The sequence below is a fragment of the Euprymna scolopes genome, chromosome 6, assembly GCF_053919585.1.
Source record: "Euprymna scolopes isolate OS-2025 chromosome 6, ASM5391958v1, whole genome shotgun sequence".
Taxonomy (NCBI): Eukaryota; Metazoa; Mollusca; class Cephalopoda; order Sepiida; family Sepiolidae; genus Euprymna; species Euprymna scolopes.
Window position 1 is genome coordinate 147,552,956 of NC_136487.1, and position 16,807 is coordinate 147,569,762.

A 16,807-nucleotide genomic window follows, 5' to 3' on the forward strand; every position below is an offset into this window, starting at 1 on the left:
ATTCCAAGCAGCGAGGTCGGCTCTCCTTGGCCAAAAGAAACAGGACTTCATCGGATAGACTTGAATGAAAAACGTGGAGTTCACGGAGCTGAAGACACTGATCGACAAGTCGATAAATGCAGTCCCATGTGACCTTGCAGACAAGAACCCGGTTCTGAATATTTAAGACTTCTAAAGTCGGGTGGTTTGCGGACAGTAGGTCAAAGACGCTGTTATCGTAGGCGACATCCAGATCAGACAGGTTTACGATTTTTAGCCCTGCCATTTCAGAAATGTTGTCTGTCAATGGAGGTGGAGAAAACAATTGCTTAAGTGCTTCAATAAATTCCTTTCCGGCATAAAAGAGAGGGTTCTCAGATTGGAAGGCAATCCTAAGAGAGGTAAGGCGTCTGTTTGGAATATTTGATAGGAAATCCATTACTTGAAGAGCATTTGATCTGGTAAAAGAAAAAGAAAATAAATAAATAAATGGTAAAAAAAAATAAATAAATAAATGGTAAAACAATAACTAAATGGTAAAAAAAATAAATAAATGGTAAAAAAATAACTAAATGGTAAAAAAATAACTAAATGGTAAAAAAAAAATAAATAAATAAATGGTAAAATAATAACTAAATGGTAAAAAAAAATAAATAAATAAATGGTAAAAAAATAAAGAAATAGTAAAAAAAAAAAAAAAATAATAATAAATGGTAAAAATATGGATAAAAAAAAAGGAAGGGGGCTCTATTTTGTTTTTCATCTCCGTGCTGGGTTTTACAAGTTTTTTTTTTTTTCCATATATTTCAAGAACATCAGGCCTGGGAGATTCTTTCGACACCAATATGAATCCGAATGAGTAGGAACAAATAAAAAAACTATTTGCCACAAAATCAGTTCTTCTGGCACAATGCAGGAAACATTGTGACAGGAACAATACACCTGATAGAAGGACAATTCAACATTTCGTAGCCAAATTTCGAAGTAAAAGAAGCGTGGCAGACGTCCACAAACACCACAGTGGTCGACATCGTTCAGCCATAATTTCTGACAATATTCAGATTTTACAGGAATGCCTTGAGGAATCTAATCTCCCGAAAATCAACTTACCATATCTTACAAGAAACTGGTATTTTGCGAACATCGTTTCAGAATTCCCCATGATGACATTAATCGCTTTACCTTTTTTTATTGTTATTTCGATCCAAACAAGGCACAGTGCCCCGTGGATGTAGGGGCTACTATTTGGAACATAATTTGCAGAGACACTATGCAGGGAGTTGAGCAGCAAGATGTCTGTTTACATTACATTTGAAGTTTTGCATGTCAGTACAGTCAGAGAAGCAGGGGCCTAGGAGAGATGCAACAGCAAAACTTGATAGATGGATGAATGGTAGTCTTGTAGAGGTACAGGTTGCTCCTAGGCATAAGTAACTCTTTAGCACAATAAAGAAAGCCCACCTTCTTCACATCAGCCTTGGCAATGCCACCAATGTATTGTTCCAATTCATGTTTCTTGTGAACGTTAAGCAGAGGAGTTTGAACGAAGAGCTTTCAGGTAGTGTATCATGAGCTATGGTTATGAATGGTTGAGAAGATTTCCTGTAATTATTAAAGGAAAGAAGCTTAGTCTTAGTAGCATTGAATGCTACCATCCTTTTATGTCCCGATTCCACTACAGATTGGAGTTCTTCCTCTAATATTTAAGCCATTTCCTTAGAAATGTGTTCATTCGTTTTCCTCAAGAGTCTGTTATAAAGCGGTGTCATCAAAATTCAGATCTTGCAATAAATAAATACTAGCGGGACATGTGGAAATATATATAATATATTGATGTTGGCATTTTGTAGATATTCAGCATAAATGGAGATGCTCTGATTTTATTGTAGCTATTTTGTTAAAACTGCAAAAGTATTCATCTAAGCTAGCAGGGACGTCCGGCGTAGCCAGGTCATAAAATATGCTTAAATATATTTTAATTCTTGCAGATTTTGTATATATTATTATAGAGTTAATGTTCTATCAATTTTTGTATATTATAAAGTTGTGATTCTAAAAATAAAAAATATATCTACGTGACTTGTGTTCATCAGAATTGAAACCGAAAAAAATGAAAAACTTTTATATTGTACCTACTTGCTATGGAATGAAGATTTTATATTCCAAAAATCACAAAAATTGATCAAGTATTTTTTTGTTTATTTATGCAATACAGATTTGCTGTTTTTTTACCAATAAGTGACAGACGAAGCCATGTTTTACTAGAAAACATAAGAGGAGGTAACCAGTGATTATTTTGACAGTTTCCACGTGCATTAGGATTGTCCACTTGATCGCTTTTTTCATCCTCATTGAAACAGTAGAATTTAATTTTTTTGAATAATAATTAGCGAGACCTGTGGAAATTCCACAGGGGACTCATTCATATATAATATATTAATGTTGGCATTCTGTAGATGTTTAGTGTAAATGGAGACGCCCGGATATTATTGTAGCTCTTTTATTAAAACTGCAAAAGTATTTATCCAAGCTAGCAGGGACGCCCGGCGCAGCCAGGTCATAAAATATACTTAAATATATTTTAATTCTTGCAGATTTTGTATATATTATTATAGAGTTAATGTTCTATCAATTTTTGTATATTATAAAGTTGTGATTCTAAAAATAAAAAAATATATCTATGTGACTTGTGTTTATCAGAATTGAAACCGAATTCCAAACTTATTAATATATATATAAAACTTTAGTTCCTTCAGCTATAATTGAAACCAAAACCAAGACTTATGAAGAATTCTTGATAAAATTATTTTTAAAACATAGATTATTGGAATGCCATTAGCTGTCATCGAAACCGAAACCAAAACTTATGAAGAATTCTTGGCAAAATTATTTATAAAAAAAAGATGACTTAAGTGCCATCAGCTATAATTGAAACCGAAACCAAAATTATGAAGAATTCTTGATAAAATCATTTAAAAAAAAAAAAAAAAAAAAAAAAAAAATAGATTACTAAGGTGCCATCAGCTGAAACCGAAACCAAAATTATGAAGAATTCTTGATAAAATCATTTAAAAAAAAAAAAAAAAAAAAAAATAGATTACTAAGGTGCCATCAGCTGAAACCGAAACCAAAATTATGAAGAATTCTTGATAAAATCATTTAAAAAAAAAAAATAGATTACTAAGGTGCCATCAGCTGAAACCGAAACTAAGACTCATGAAGAATTTTTGATAAAATTATTTATAAAAAATAGATTATTGGAGTGCCATTATCTATAATCGAAACCAAAACGAAACTTATGAGAAATTCTTGGTGTGTCATCAGAGGAAATGGTATCACTGAGACATAATTCTTTATGGAGGAGAATTAGAATTGGGTGACAGTGAACACAGACTGATACAATCTCGCATCATTCAGCTACAGTTCCAAAAGTAATGATTTGTTTTTTTTTTTTTTATTTTGCAGGACTCTAAAAAAGCAACCCCTTGTCATGGACGTGCATCAGAAGCAGAGATGCAGAAAAAATAGAACCGATTAACATTCACTGGCACTTATTGAACGTTTATGAAGCCAATGCAGCTGATGTTAGCAGTTAGGAGATGGGTTTGTCAATTTCAGAGTGGCGACAGAGATGTGAGTGACAAAGTGCGCTTCGGGCACATCATGCACAGCCACCATCCTATTACTGGCAAAAAGTGCATTGAGAATGATGGTGACTATGTAGAAATTCTGGAGCACAACAGGTCGCTCGTTTTAATAGTACCACTCTCGTCTTCGTAGCTCTTCAATATTTTGATTTAATAACAAAAATAGGAAGCTTGATATTTGGAACAACCCTTGTATGAACGAGTGACTTGTTGTGCTTCATTAACGTTCAAGCACCAGTGAATGTTAATTGGTTCTGTTTTTTCTGCATCTCTGCTTCTGATACACGCCCATGACAGGTGGTAGCTTTTTTAGAGTCATGCGAAATTTAAAAAAAAAAAAAATAGAAGGCATTATTTTTGGAATGCCCCCTCGTAGTAGCTGAATGATGAGAGATTATATCAGCATGCTCCAGATGATCACGCACAGCCATCCTTCATCGCTGGCAAAAGTGCGTTGAGAATGGTGGTAATTATCTGGAAAACTAAATTTTGGAACACAAACGGTCGCTAGTATTAATGGTACCACTCCTGTCTTTATAGCTCTTCAACATTTTATTTTTGGAGTTCAAAAATAGAATGCATTACTTTCAGAACGACCCACATATTCAGGAAAAGAATGTTTTTTTAGAATATCCCTTGAAAACAAAAGGAGATCAAAAGGAAAAGTTTTTTTTTCTATGGACCATCTATGCAAGTTAACGTGGAATTCATGATTTATCCTACATGTGGGAACTGAAGAATTTCCAAAGTTATAGCAAAACAATTGTGAATGGCGACCGGGGATATCTTACAGACGACTGGGGACTGCCTGTTAATTTAATATTCCTTTGACACTTCCTCCTTTGAAGGTATCCCTTTGGTGTAATGGTTACAGTGCTTGCTGATTTACTGGGAGGCCAGAGTTCAACGTTCCGTTGAGTCATACTAAGAAGTCAAAAACTGATACTAGATGGTCTCCCTTGCTTAACATCCAGCATTCTAAGGTGAAAAATCAAGGGTAAGTGGAGTGATCTTTACTACACTTCGATCACATGTTTAATAATTCATATGTACCCTTTAACAAATTTCTCTAAGTCAATCTCTGTGTGTTAAAAAAATTTATATGTTAATAGACTATCTAAATTTCAATAAATGTTAAAGACACCATTGAAATTTTCTTTCAATTTCATCTGGGATCACTGGGTACAATTACCGGTTTAGTCCATAAATCTATATACTAATACTGTAGTACCGTTAACGTATGTGCGCACATGTTTCATAGTTTTCCAGATTATAAAGTATTCAACATAACATGTGATAACATATCACGAACATTAAATTAGTATACAGATACGCGAATTTAATGTTCGTAGTATTTTATCACCTTCTATCTTCCTTTTTAATAAATAGGATCTCCCTATTACCAAAGAGACAATGTAAAAAAAAAAAATTTTTATTTTAAATAAAAAAATTAAAATAAAAAAGTTAAATATAAAAAAATTTTAAATAAAAAAGTTTAAATAAAAAAAATTTTAATATAAAAAATTTTGATAAAAAAGTTTAAATAAAAAATTAAATATAAAAATTTAAATACAAAAAAGTTTAAATATAAAAAAATTAAATATAAAAATTTAAATACAAAAGAGTTTAAATATAAAAAAATTAAATATAAAAATTTAAATACAAAAGAGTTTAAATATAAAAAAATTAAATATAAAAATTTAAATACAAAAAAGTTTAAATATAAAAAAATTAAATATAAAAATTTAAATACAAAAAAATTTAAATATAAAAAAATTAAATATAAAAAAAATCAAATATAAAAAAAATCAAATATAAAAAAAATCAAATATAAAAAAAATTAAATATAAAAAAAATTAAATATAAAAAAATGATGTCGCTTTTAGGTCATATATAAAACTAAAAGATATCTTCTTGGTCTTCTGGCTAGAATCCAAGGGTAGTATCTGTTCTGTCTAAAGATGCTATAATCATATCACAGGGCTTTCATTCGTGCCAGGCATCCATACAATGGAAATATATCAGAGACGCCTATAAGGATATTGGTGATGAACCATAATAACCAGATTCTAACACTACATTAATTACAGTTTTTACAAAAGAGCTATAATACTATCGTGGGGTCTGCATTCATACTGAACGTCCACAGAATGCCCAGCAGCAATATATTACATATGAAAGCTGATACTGTAGAATTTCTACAGGTCCTGCTAGTATATATGAAAATATAAAGGAACAAAATTCATTTTTTTTAAGTTGATTTTCTTCATTTCATAAACGCAAAAAAAACAAAATGTTCCAGTGAAGAATGTAAAATTGATTGATGTTCGATTAAAAATTTATTTTTACAAGGTCCAATGTCCACTTGACGATAAGGGTTAATGAACGCAAGAAGATTGGTAGAACAACACTGTAATGATGGGTAGTGGTGAAATTAGGTAAAATTTGATTATTCAAGAAGAATTTGATTACATTAGACTTGAAAATGACAATGTTCTAGTCAGCTGGAAAGCAGTCCTACGGTATAGAGTTTCACAGACAGGCAGGTCTAGGAAAAAAACTGTGTTATGAAAATTGTGTTTAATTTTAGGCACAGTTAGAGAAATGGGGAAATTGTTGATAGTGGTTGTAGCTAGACAAGTGTTTGCTGTTAATGCTTTGCAGGGGGTGCACTCTAGATTGAAGCTCGGTCGAGCACTTGTCATGAAAATAATGATAGAGCAGAGATAGTTGTAACTTTTTTCTTTTTCTGTGAGAAAGAAATTATAAGGAGAAAAAGAAAAATCGCCTAAATTTTTCAGACTTAATCGATATATTCTTGATAGCAATTTCCAATAATTTCTCTCAGAATACAATTTTGGTGACTAATAATTTGAATAATTCAAACTACACGGTGGAACGATAAATTTTTCACCCTAAAGTAAAACAACACTACAGCTTTATTTTAAAACTTTTATTGAAAAAAAATCAATTCAGGTAACTTAATTATGACCAATTAGATTATTTGATTACAGCTGACATCGATTTAATGCAGCTGCTTTCAGTCTCAATCACCACCTCAATACAGGTCCGGAACTGGGAGCATGCCTTTTCCACAAGTGCCAGCAGGAGCTCAGAAAATACTCTGTGAACGGCGGTGATCAGGCTGGTTTTGGTATTATAGGAGGTCATGTTGGTGATGTTCTCGATGTATGACCAAACAAAGTAGTCTAGTCCGTGTAGTCCTCTTTCTGGTGCAAGATTGAATAAAAAGTTATCGGATATATCAAAATGTCCATTGAGGAGATTGTAGGTCAAAATCAATTATTAGATTGAAACATTTTCTTTTGTTAATTAAAAAAACAAAATTTTCTTACCGATTATAATCCATGCTTTGATCAATTTCGATGGAAACGTTTTTCAAGTAATGTCCATACTTCCATAAGCATTGAAGATAATGGCTCTTGTTCTTGGATAAAAACCGGAAATGGATAGAGCGCCATAAGCACGGAGCACCAAAACACTGGTTCCATGATTTGCAAGTCAAGCAACAATTGAATCGATCAGACAATGAAAGGAAGGAAAACCCGGTTCTCCAACTTCCAACGTAGACCCCTACTACCATGTCTCCTTCTCCAACATCAGGGGTCTACGTTCTAACCTTCCAGAGGTTGAAACCCAATTACAGGAGACTAAACCAGACCTTTTATTTTTAAGTGAAACTGGCATTGGACAGGCTATTTCCCTTGATGAGTTTGCAATTACAGGATACTCTAACTTAACTTCTAAATCTGACCCCCAAGATCGCCATGGGCATGGAATATGTGCCTATATTAAAGATAGCTTTCCATGTGGGAGGGACATCTCCAGGGAAGATCCTAACTTACCTTATATGTGCTTCCGGGTTGCTTTAGCTCACACTACTGCATTTATATTTACTCTCTATCGCCCCCACAACAGCGGAGTTACTATCTTTCAAAGCATATCTGAGAAAATTGACCAAGTCCTTTCTACTTATCCTTCAGCTAACATTCATGTATGTGGAGACTTCAATGTTCACAACGTCGAATGGTTGACCCACTCAAACAAGACCGATGATGAGGGGAGGTTCTGTCATGATTTCTCCATTGCCTATGACCTCACTCAGATTGTTCAGGAACCTACCCGTGTGCCCGATAATGACGGCCAGTATGCGAGCCTACTAGACCTTTTTCTCACAACTTGCCCTGAACTATGTTCAGTTTCTGTTCTGTCGCCTCTTGGATCTTCCGACCACTCTGTTGTATCAATTAAGATAAAAATGAAATGTAATAAGTCCCCAGACGTACCTCTTCATCGTACAGTATATCGATACACTAAGGCTGACTGGGATAGCTTCCGTACATTTATATCTGATCTACCTCTGCATTCCATGTTTAAAAAGGATGTGTCCTCTATAGTATTAGACCTAACTGAATGGTTAATTGTAGGTATTGACCATTTCATACCCTCTAAAAAGTTTCAGCAAAAACCTAACAGCCAGCCATGGTTCTCTCCAGAATGTGCTGCTGCCATTGCGCACAGAAATCACTTTTTCCACTGCTTCAAACGTAATAGATGTATGGAAACTAAAGCCGTTTTCAGGACTGCCAGCAACCATTGTAAGAAAGTAATAAGGAACGCAAGAGAGTTGTATGCTCAATCTGTTAAGTCCAAAGTAGCTGAGCAGCGGCTTGGTTCCCACCAGTTTTGGCAAATAGCAAACAGAATCCTGAACAGAAGCGTGTGCTCCATCCCAACTATTATCAATGGATCTGAGGTAATCTCGTCAGCATCAGACAAAGCCAAACTCTTTGTCAAGAACTTTGCAGCTAATTCTACCCTTTGCGACCAAGACCGCCAACCCCCAATATTTCCTCTTGTATCAGAAAACACGCTATGTGATATACGTATATCTGTACGTGATGTTGCCAAGCTAATCAAAAACCTTGATTCCAGTAAAGCAACTGGCCCTGATGGTATTCCAATTATAGTACTCAAAAAACTTCAACCTGAACTAGCGCCCATACTTACAAAACTGTTTAAACGTTGTCTTAAGGAGAATAGTTTCCCATCTCCCTGGAAAATCTCATCAGTATGCCCTGTATTTAAGAATTCAGGTGATCGCTCATCCCCCTCTCAGTACAGGCCAATAAGTCTCCTGTGCGTCATGAGTAAGTTGCTAGAATCTGTATTAAATACAGAAGTAATCAAACATCTCAACAAAAATAACCTTCTTAGTGACACTCAATATGGTTTCCGTTCTGCTAGATCTACAGCAGATGTCCTTACAGTTATATCGCATAGGATTAGCAAATCTCTCGACGGTGGCAATCTTTCTAGGGCAATTGCTCTTGACATATCTAAAGCCTTTGATAGGGTATGGCATAAAGGTTTACTTCATAAGATCGCTAGCTATGGTATAGCTGGAAAAGTCTTCTCAATTATTAAATCATTTCTTTCTGATAGATTCATAAGAGTAGTAGTTGAGGGGCAAAAATCAGAAGCTCACAATATTAATGCCGGTGTCCCTCAGGGATCCATCCTGGGCCCAACTCTTTTCCTGATCTACATTAATGATCTTCCAAATCATATCCTTACATCATTTGTAGACATTTATGCTGACGACACTACCATTTATGGTACCACATCTAAGACAGTAAACGAGCAAGTTCTCTCCAATTCTCTCTCCTCTGATCTTGAGCACGTAGTACAATGGGGAAAGGAGTGGCTGGTTACTTTTAATGCATCTAAAACCAAGCTTCTCTCTTTACATCATCAACATTCTAATCCACATTTGTCATCAATTGAAATGAATGGCTCTCGTCTTCATGAGGCCTCAAGTTTTGACAAGCTTCTGGGCTTGACCATTACTCCTGATCTTAAATGGAACACGTATATCAAATCTGTTGCCAAGGCCGCTGGAAAAATGGTGGGATCTTTCTATCGATCCAGTAGATATCTCACTGCTGATGCTATTCTCTATCTATATAAGAGCCAGGTACGTCCAAGGATGGAATACTGTTGCCACATCTGGGCAGGAGCTGCTAGAAAGAACTTGTCCTGCCTTGATAGAGTTCAAAATAGACTTCGTAGCCTCGTAGGAGATGTCCTTTTCTCCTCCTTGCAACCTCTATCTCACAGAAGAGATGTTGCGAGTTTGTCTCTGATGTATCGTTATTTTCATGGAAAGTGTTCAACTGAGCTTCAATCTATGGTCCCCCCTCGCCAAACTTTCACAAGAAACACTCGTCTAGCTGTAAACACTATCAATAATTTCCCCCACTCTTTATCTGTGCCTAAACCTAAACGTAGATTCCATGAACAAAGCTTCTTTCTTAGAACTGCACGCCTGTGGAATTGTCTTCCGTTTTCCTGCTTTCCGGCTGACTACAATATGGTTTTGTTCAAGTCTAAAGTAAATAAGTTCTTGATGAGCCGTTCCATATAAGTTATTAAATTTACCAAATTTTCATTACTAATGATTACTATATTGACCAACTTCTACTGTACACTCTTTAACCCTTATCCTTGAGTGGCCTCTGGGCCTTGATAATGTGGTGATGCCTTTGTAAAAAAAAAAAAAAAAAAAAAAAAAAAAGATTTCGATGATAATATCATCTGGAAGTTTACTCCAATCCATTGTTCCTTAAAAAAAAAAACACAAGTTCAAATATTAAAACAAGTGAAGCATGCATGGTGCCCTGTGAGTGCACAGTGAACGAGGCATTAAAAAAAATGACTAAGTTCAGCATTTGCTACCCTCCCTATTTAGCCCCAAAAGTCGCCAGGGGATGTCAAATCCTGGGGAAAACGAAGAAATGGTGCAGTTTTAGGCCTTAACAATTTTTTTTAATAAGCAGAAAAGTGTCAATTTTAGCCATTTTAACCCAAAAGGCACCCCTAGGAAGGCAACCAGAGTTTTCCCGGAAAATCTGTTCTGTTACTTTTTTACTCATATCATGTTTAATGTTTGTGCAAACTTTCAAAAAATTCCAAGGCGTAGTTATTGAGAAAAATGTGGACAGACGAACAGATGAACGGACAAATGGACAAGGGTAAATTTACAGGGTGAAATTTACTAAAAATATCAACTTCTTTGAAAACTAACAGTAGTGGTTCCCCCTCCCCTGGCCTGACTTTCATGACTACAATATGGTTGTCTTCAAGTCCAACGTAAACAAATTCTTCATGGGCCATGAAAACTAACAGTAGGATGTGAATTGTTTGTTCTTTATTTTTTTTTATTTTTACAAACAAACAAAGCATATTGTTACTTTGGGTCCATGTCTAACAGGTACTGTTAGGAGTTAAGCATGAAATATTTGTTCACATTACATTTAAATATCATCAGGTTAGTACAGTCAGAGAAGTAGGAAACAAGGAAGGAATGTCAAAGTCTAGTAGTCCACGGCAAGAAACTATTAGAATTCCTCATCACAAGTATTGTGGCGGTGGGAGTTTTGAATCCTTGTTGCCAGTGTAGTAGCGGTGTGAGTTTCAAATCTTTCATCTCTAATGTTATGGTAGTGCAAGTTTCGAATAGCTTTTTGCCAGTGTTGTTGTAGTGTAAGTGTTAAATACGCTGTCACCACTGTTTGCAATCAAGACAAAGACAGTTTATTAGCAAATGTTACAGAAGTACACATCATGATTGTATAATATCAGGTTGACAAGTTCTTGCAGTTTTTAACTTTTAAATTCAGGTGAACATATCACAGCTCAAAAACAAATTTATTGATCGAAATAAGCACCATCAGAATTAACACACGTTTGCCAAGACAAAACAAGTGTATTTATGTTAGTAAAGTAAAAATCTTGTGTTCTCGTGACAATGAAGGTATTTTTGATATCACTTAAGGTTTTGAAACCTTTCTCATGCAGAAAGTTGTCAAGATGCTTGAAAAAGTGGTAGTCGGTGGGTGAGAAATCTGGAGAGTATAGCGGATGAGACAGAGTTTCATAGCCCAATTCATTCTACTTCTGCAGAGTCGGTGTAACAACGTGCGGTTGGGCATTGTCATGGATGAGAATTGGGCCTTTTCTGTTGACTAATGCTGGATGTTGTTGTTGAAGTTTCTGATGCATTTCATCCATTTATTGGCAGTACTTCTCTACCATAATGTCTGCATTAAAAAACTTTAATGGATGAGACCAGTCACAGCCCACCAAACAGTCAGATGACTCACCACAGCATCTGATGACTCACCACAACACTCATAATCTTCAAGACTCGTTGTTGTCACAAAATTTCTTAAATCACATAATAACAGCCTCTAAGATTTTCCTTGAGTTTCAGGAATAACCAAAAGTCACAGGGAGCAAGGGAGGGTGAGGAACTGTTTTGATGCCCATCTTGGTCAAATAGTCTATGACAAGGATGGAGTTGTGGACTGGAGCATTTGCGCAAATCTTCCGAATCCTTGGGACAAACATTATTCATGCAACATATTTTCATACTGCATGATTTTTGTCAGACGCTTTCTGCCGTTCATACTATGAACGCCATAATTAGCATAAACCTATTTTTCTGTCTTTATCGTTACTAAATTTCACACTTCTTGGCATTCAGATCCTGCATTGGTCACTAATATTACTACTACTATTTTTATTATTATTAGAAGTAGTAGTATCATTATTATCTTCCACATTAATAAAATAGGAACAATTATTTCCCTACAGAAAAAGAACACTATAGCTTGACAAATTCATTATGATTAACTAGCCATTATTTTGTGTACGTTTTGCACATATTTGCAGTCACATTCATTTATTCATTATAATAAAATCTTATATTAATTCCTAGGAGCATTACAATCCAAACTATGTCTTAGTTATCATAGGTAGCACAATTTTTTCTCCCTAATTATTTTCTCCTCTCACTTTCCTCATTCATAACCAGGAAGTTCTCTGCATTGTTCATAAGTTTTACTATATCGCCGTCCATATTTGCTTCATCAGTAGGTACATTTTTTCATTTTCAATTTGTAAAACAATGAACACTCCCCTTGAAAAATCTAGCTAATCCCATTGGCTGTCCGCTTGCATTTCTCAGAATAAGGGAATATCAGTTTCCGGTATTGTTTGAATGGTTAAACATACAGTAAGATGGTGTCAATCAAACAACAATAAGACACTGCTTATCAGAATATTTACCTCAAACAATTCTCACAGAATTTCTCATGGAATGTTAATTGGACACGCTATTGGTCATCTTTTTTTTCTTCTTTTATGGAAAACTTAAAAACAATTACATATTCTTTGCTGTCTTTTTCATCTTCACTGTTCAGTCATTCTTCATACGCAAAAAAATGCTGTTTTTTTAATGACCAGCAGACCTGTGGCTTTCTATTCTTTTTTTCTGCCATTTCTTTCTTTCTTTCTTCTCCTACATAAAACTTATAAACAATTTCTTACACAATGTTTAAGGGACACATTATTGATTGAATAAAGGGCTTTTCTCAAAGATAATTTGACTCGCCAGTTTAAATGCTTCAAAATACATTTTAATTTTTCCAAAACATACACGGATAACAATAGGCTAGGTTTTCAGATTGCTGCCATAGCTTGCACAGGTTTTCACCTTCGTTAACTATGTAATTGGGCGTATTAAAAAATATTTTCAAAATATAAATAATTTTTTAATGGCCATATACTTTAACAAACTGTGCATAAATAAACATGCTAGATCGCATTCAGGCAAAGTACATAGCAAGCATACCCAGTGAACCAAGTGCAAGTGAAATACAAACGATTGCACTGAAAGGGACGGCTAGAATCCTGAAAAGATCTCTTGGTTGGACTCACTAAAATATGGGTAAATGTCAGACATCTGGTTGGATGTCCCATCCCCTAGAAGAAAAAGTTTAAGAAAAATGAAAAAAAAAAAGAAGCTTTTACACATAGTAACTTGTTTTTACTTACTTTCTTACTTTCATTATCTGTTTAGTTACTTGTTTTTACAACTGTCACTGTTGGTGTATTAGGGCAGGTCGATTTTGGAACCCCGGTGAGGCAATGGTGATGATAGTTGGGGTTTGACATAGAAAAGACCTACACAAAATATTTTTCTCAAAATCGTTATCTTGAGGAAATGACTTTAAAAGTTTAAAAATTGAAGCAATTAAAAGTTTTTCGATGAATTGTCAAGAACATCTCGTCATCAAAACAATCCGTACTGTTAAAAAATGGAATCGTTATTTAGAATATATTTTAAAGTACATTTTTAAATAAAATGAGTGAAGATAATGAATTAATAAAATAAATATTAAGTGTAAAGGCAAAATTATGTTTTTTAAATAATAACGACCAAAGTTTGCTTTTTCATTTCAGGAACTTTTTGGGGGTGGAAACATTTCAGATTTCACCGTCGCAAAAACACACGCGTTATTGATATTGAAAATCAATGTTTGTTTAATATTTAATTTGAAAACATTACGATTTAGGCTTAATTATTTCGAAAAGAAAAACGACTTGCTTAAAATATATATTATTATATTTCAAGTGTCTGCAGTGAATTTAAACATATTTATTTTATCTTTTTAATTTGTTTTTCTATTAGGTTGGCGCAAAAACAATGTCAGTTTTTGACGTTCAAATGAACGTCAAAAGCATTATTTTTGCATCAACCTAATATTTCACATCAAATTCTATTTGAAATTTTTATTAAAATATGGTAATACTCCAGTTTTATATTAAAAAAAAAAAAATAGTCCATACAATTTTATTCTATCCATTCTTTACGGAAAACATAACCACATAAATTTTCATGTTTTTTTCTACTTAATAAAAAATACTTTGCAGAAAATTAGTGTCAAATTTTAATTTCTTTTATTTTTAGGGATTAATTGCTTTTAAGCAGTGTTTTTCTTCTAAAATTATAGTTTTAAAATCAGATAACCCACAAAGATTAATATGAGTAAATCAGGAAACTCCTTTAAAGGTTTTTCGTTATTTGTGCATCTATGTTAATCCAATTTATCAAATTTCCACTGCTAATGATTAATACATGTTCCCTTTGACCACTGTACACTCATTAACCCTCATCCTCGAGTGGCTTTCGAGCCTTGATAAGTAGGGACTCTTTTGTAAAAAAAAAAATGGATGACAGTGCCCGCCATTGGATGACAATGACCGATACTGACTGCCATGTACCAACAGTGACAGTTGTAAAAGCAAGTAACCGCCCTAAAACAACACTAATGGCAACCAATGGATTCTACTAGCTGGCAGTTCTAGACAATGTAAGAGAGTGGAAGCCAGGTGCCTTCATTTGGGCCACTGCCACCATTGTCTGCAATTTTCTTTAGCTGAGAATGCTTTCCACTAGCAAAACTTGCGTTATGTGTTAATAATTTTTACCTGTTTATCCATAGTGAATGTCTGGTTACATGTTTAAGGATCCATCACTAGATGAAGTTAAATGTGTAGCCACTGGGACTTAGGGTTTTGTAAACAGTGGAAAAAAACGATACAGTCAATATCCACAATTGTGATCACTGGAAACTGAGCATAAGGGCAGCCAGAGAGCATCAAACCTCTTGTCAAAGGTAATATAGATGATTAGCAGGGAGACCCAATGTTGTCTAGAAATGAATGAGGATGAATGAATGTTTCATCCTCCTATATTTTATTGTCAATTGCCCATTTTTCAATCATCTCTGCAGTGACAGTCCACAATACATTGTAATCTACATTGCACTGTAGAGAATCCATTGTTGATTTTATAAAATTATTTTTATACATAATGGCTTGAATCAAAATTTAAGATACAAATATCAAGTATCATGGTGCAATTATGCACTAAACAGAAACATTCATTTTGAATGCGCCCTTGTTATATCCAAGAACTTACTGTTGATTTTATATGCCGGGCCTTTCTACTTGTGCAGTGATAATGGCTTGAATTAAAGTTTAAAGTGAAAAAGTCATGTATCATTTTCAAATTGTGCTCTAAAAATAGAAACATTCATTTCGAACGCACCCCTGTCATATCTATTGATTTTATATGCTAGGTATTTCTGCTTGTGTGGTAATAAAACTTCTCAAACGCACTTGTGATGTTAGGCTGTATAAAGTGTTGATTTTATTCAAAATCGCCTGTTCCTTTTTTTCATTGAATTTTTTCGATTATCGATATTTATCGAAGACATTCCAATACAAAACCTATCAAAGAACACTGCCAGGCACAAAGTACATTTGAGTGGGATTTTTAAAAAAATCAGCCCAGCCGTTTAGGAGTCCATAGGAAACAAACTCACACACACAAAGTTCCTTTTATATAATAGTGGAGATAAATCGGAATACCAGGTGAATTTGTGAAATTTTTCATGTAAGTGGTCAAGTTTGATTTTAAAGGAAAACAATTTCAATCTCTTTTTTTTTTTTTTTTTTATTACATTTTCACCCCAAACAAGGCACATCGCTACTTTGGTGTAGGGGGCTACTATCAGGGGAAACAACTACTGGGGTACTATGTAGGGATTTGGGCAGCAAGATGTTGGTTCACGTTGCACTTGAACTTATGCATGTCAGTACAGTTGGGGAAGCAGTGACCTGGAATGGAATTCCAAAGTCTAGCAGTTCTGGGGAAGAAACTACTGGAGTAGAAAGATCTTTTACATCTAGGGATCTCTACAGTGTGGGGGTGGGATTTTGCAGCTTGTCGGGTCTGTCGAAATCTGCTTTTTTTTCTGCATTGTTTCACTATGTGCGTTTGTAGGAACTGAAGTGAGTTGTATGTGATAGGTTTCATCTGCCAAAATCAAAGTTTGATTATTATATTGTACCCAATAGATTTCAAAGTAGAAAAAAAAAAAAAAAAAAAAAGAAAAAATGATTTGGGTGCCATCATCTAAAATCGAAACCAAAACATTTATTTCTCCAGCCTTAGTTGTTATCACTTGAGCTATCATCAGATGGATAAATTTTACAAATGAACCAACTTTAACATATAAACATATATTTGTGCATGCATACAAGAGCATTTTAAGTCGACTTATGCCTGTCAAGTTCCAATTTTTTTTTTCAGTTTTGACCTTTTATAAGCTATTTTTACCAGCTTATATATATCTCAACGGTTGACAATAAATGCAATTATTTGACCCGCCCCGTACCGCTCTCCCACCTTGCATCTTGGAGATGCAGTTAAAAAAAAAAATGGGGACAAACAAACTTAGTGAGTT

At 34.3% G+C, this 16,807-nt stretch overlaps 1 protein-coding gene across 3 annotated transcripts in view; it reads right to left on the bottom strand.

Moving 5' to 3' along the window:
* Nucleotides 1-16,807, bottom strand: part of LOC145278030 (F-box/LRR-repeat protein 8-like) — a 38,138-nt gene that overhangs the window by 5,763 nt on the left and 15,568 nt on the right. For all 3 annotated transcript variants that reach the window (XM_080130245.1, XM_080130244.1, XM_080130246.1), the window contains exons 2-4: nt 10,221-10,271; nt 6,983-7,187; nt 1-437 (exon numbers count right to left, since the gene is read on the bottom strand). The exon at nt 1-437 is cut by the window's left edge and continues 5,763 nt beyond it. In XM_080130245.1, the coding sequence (XP_079986371.1) occupies nt 1-437; nt 6,983-7,187; nt 10,221-10,266 (688 nt within the window). In that variant the 5' untranslated portion in view covers nt 10,267-10,271. The remainder of the gene's footprint in view (nt 438-6,982; nt 7,188-10,220; nt 10,272-16,807) is intronic.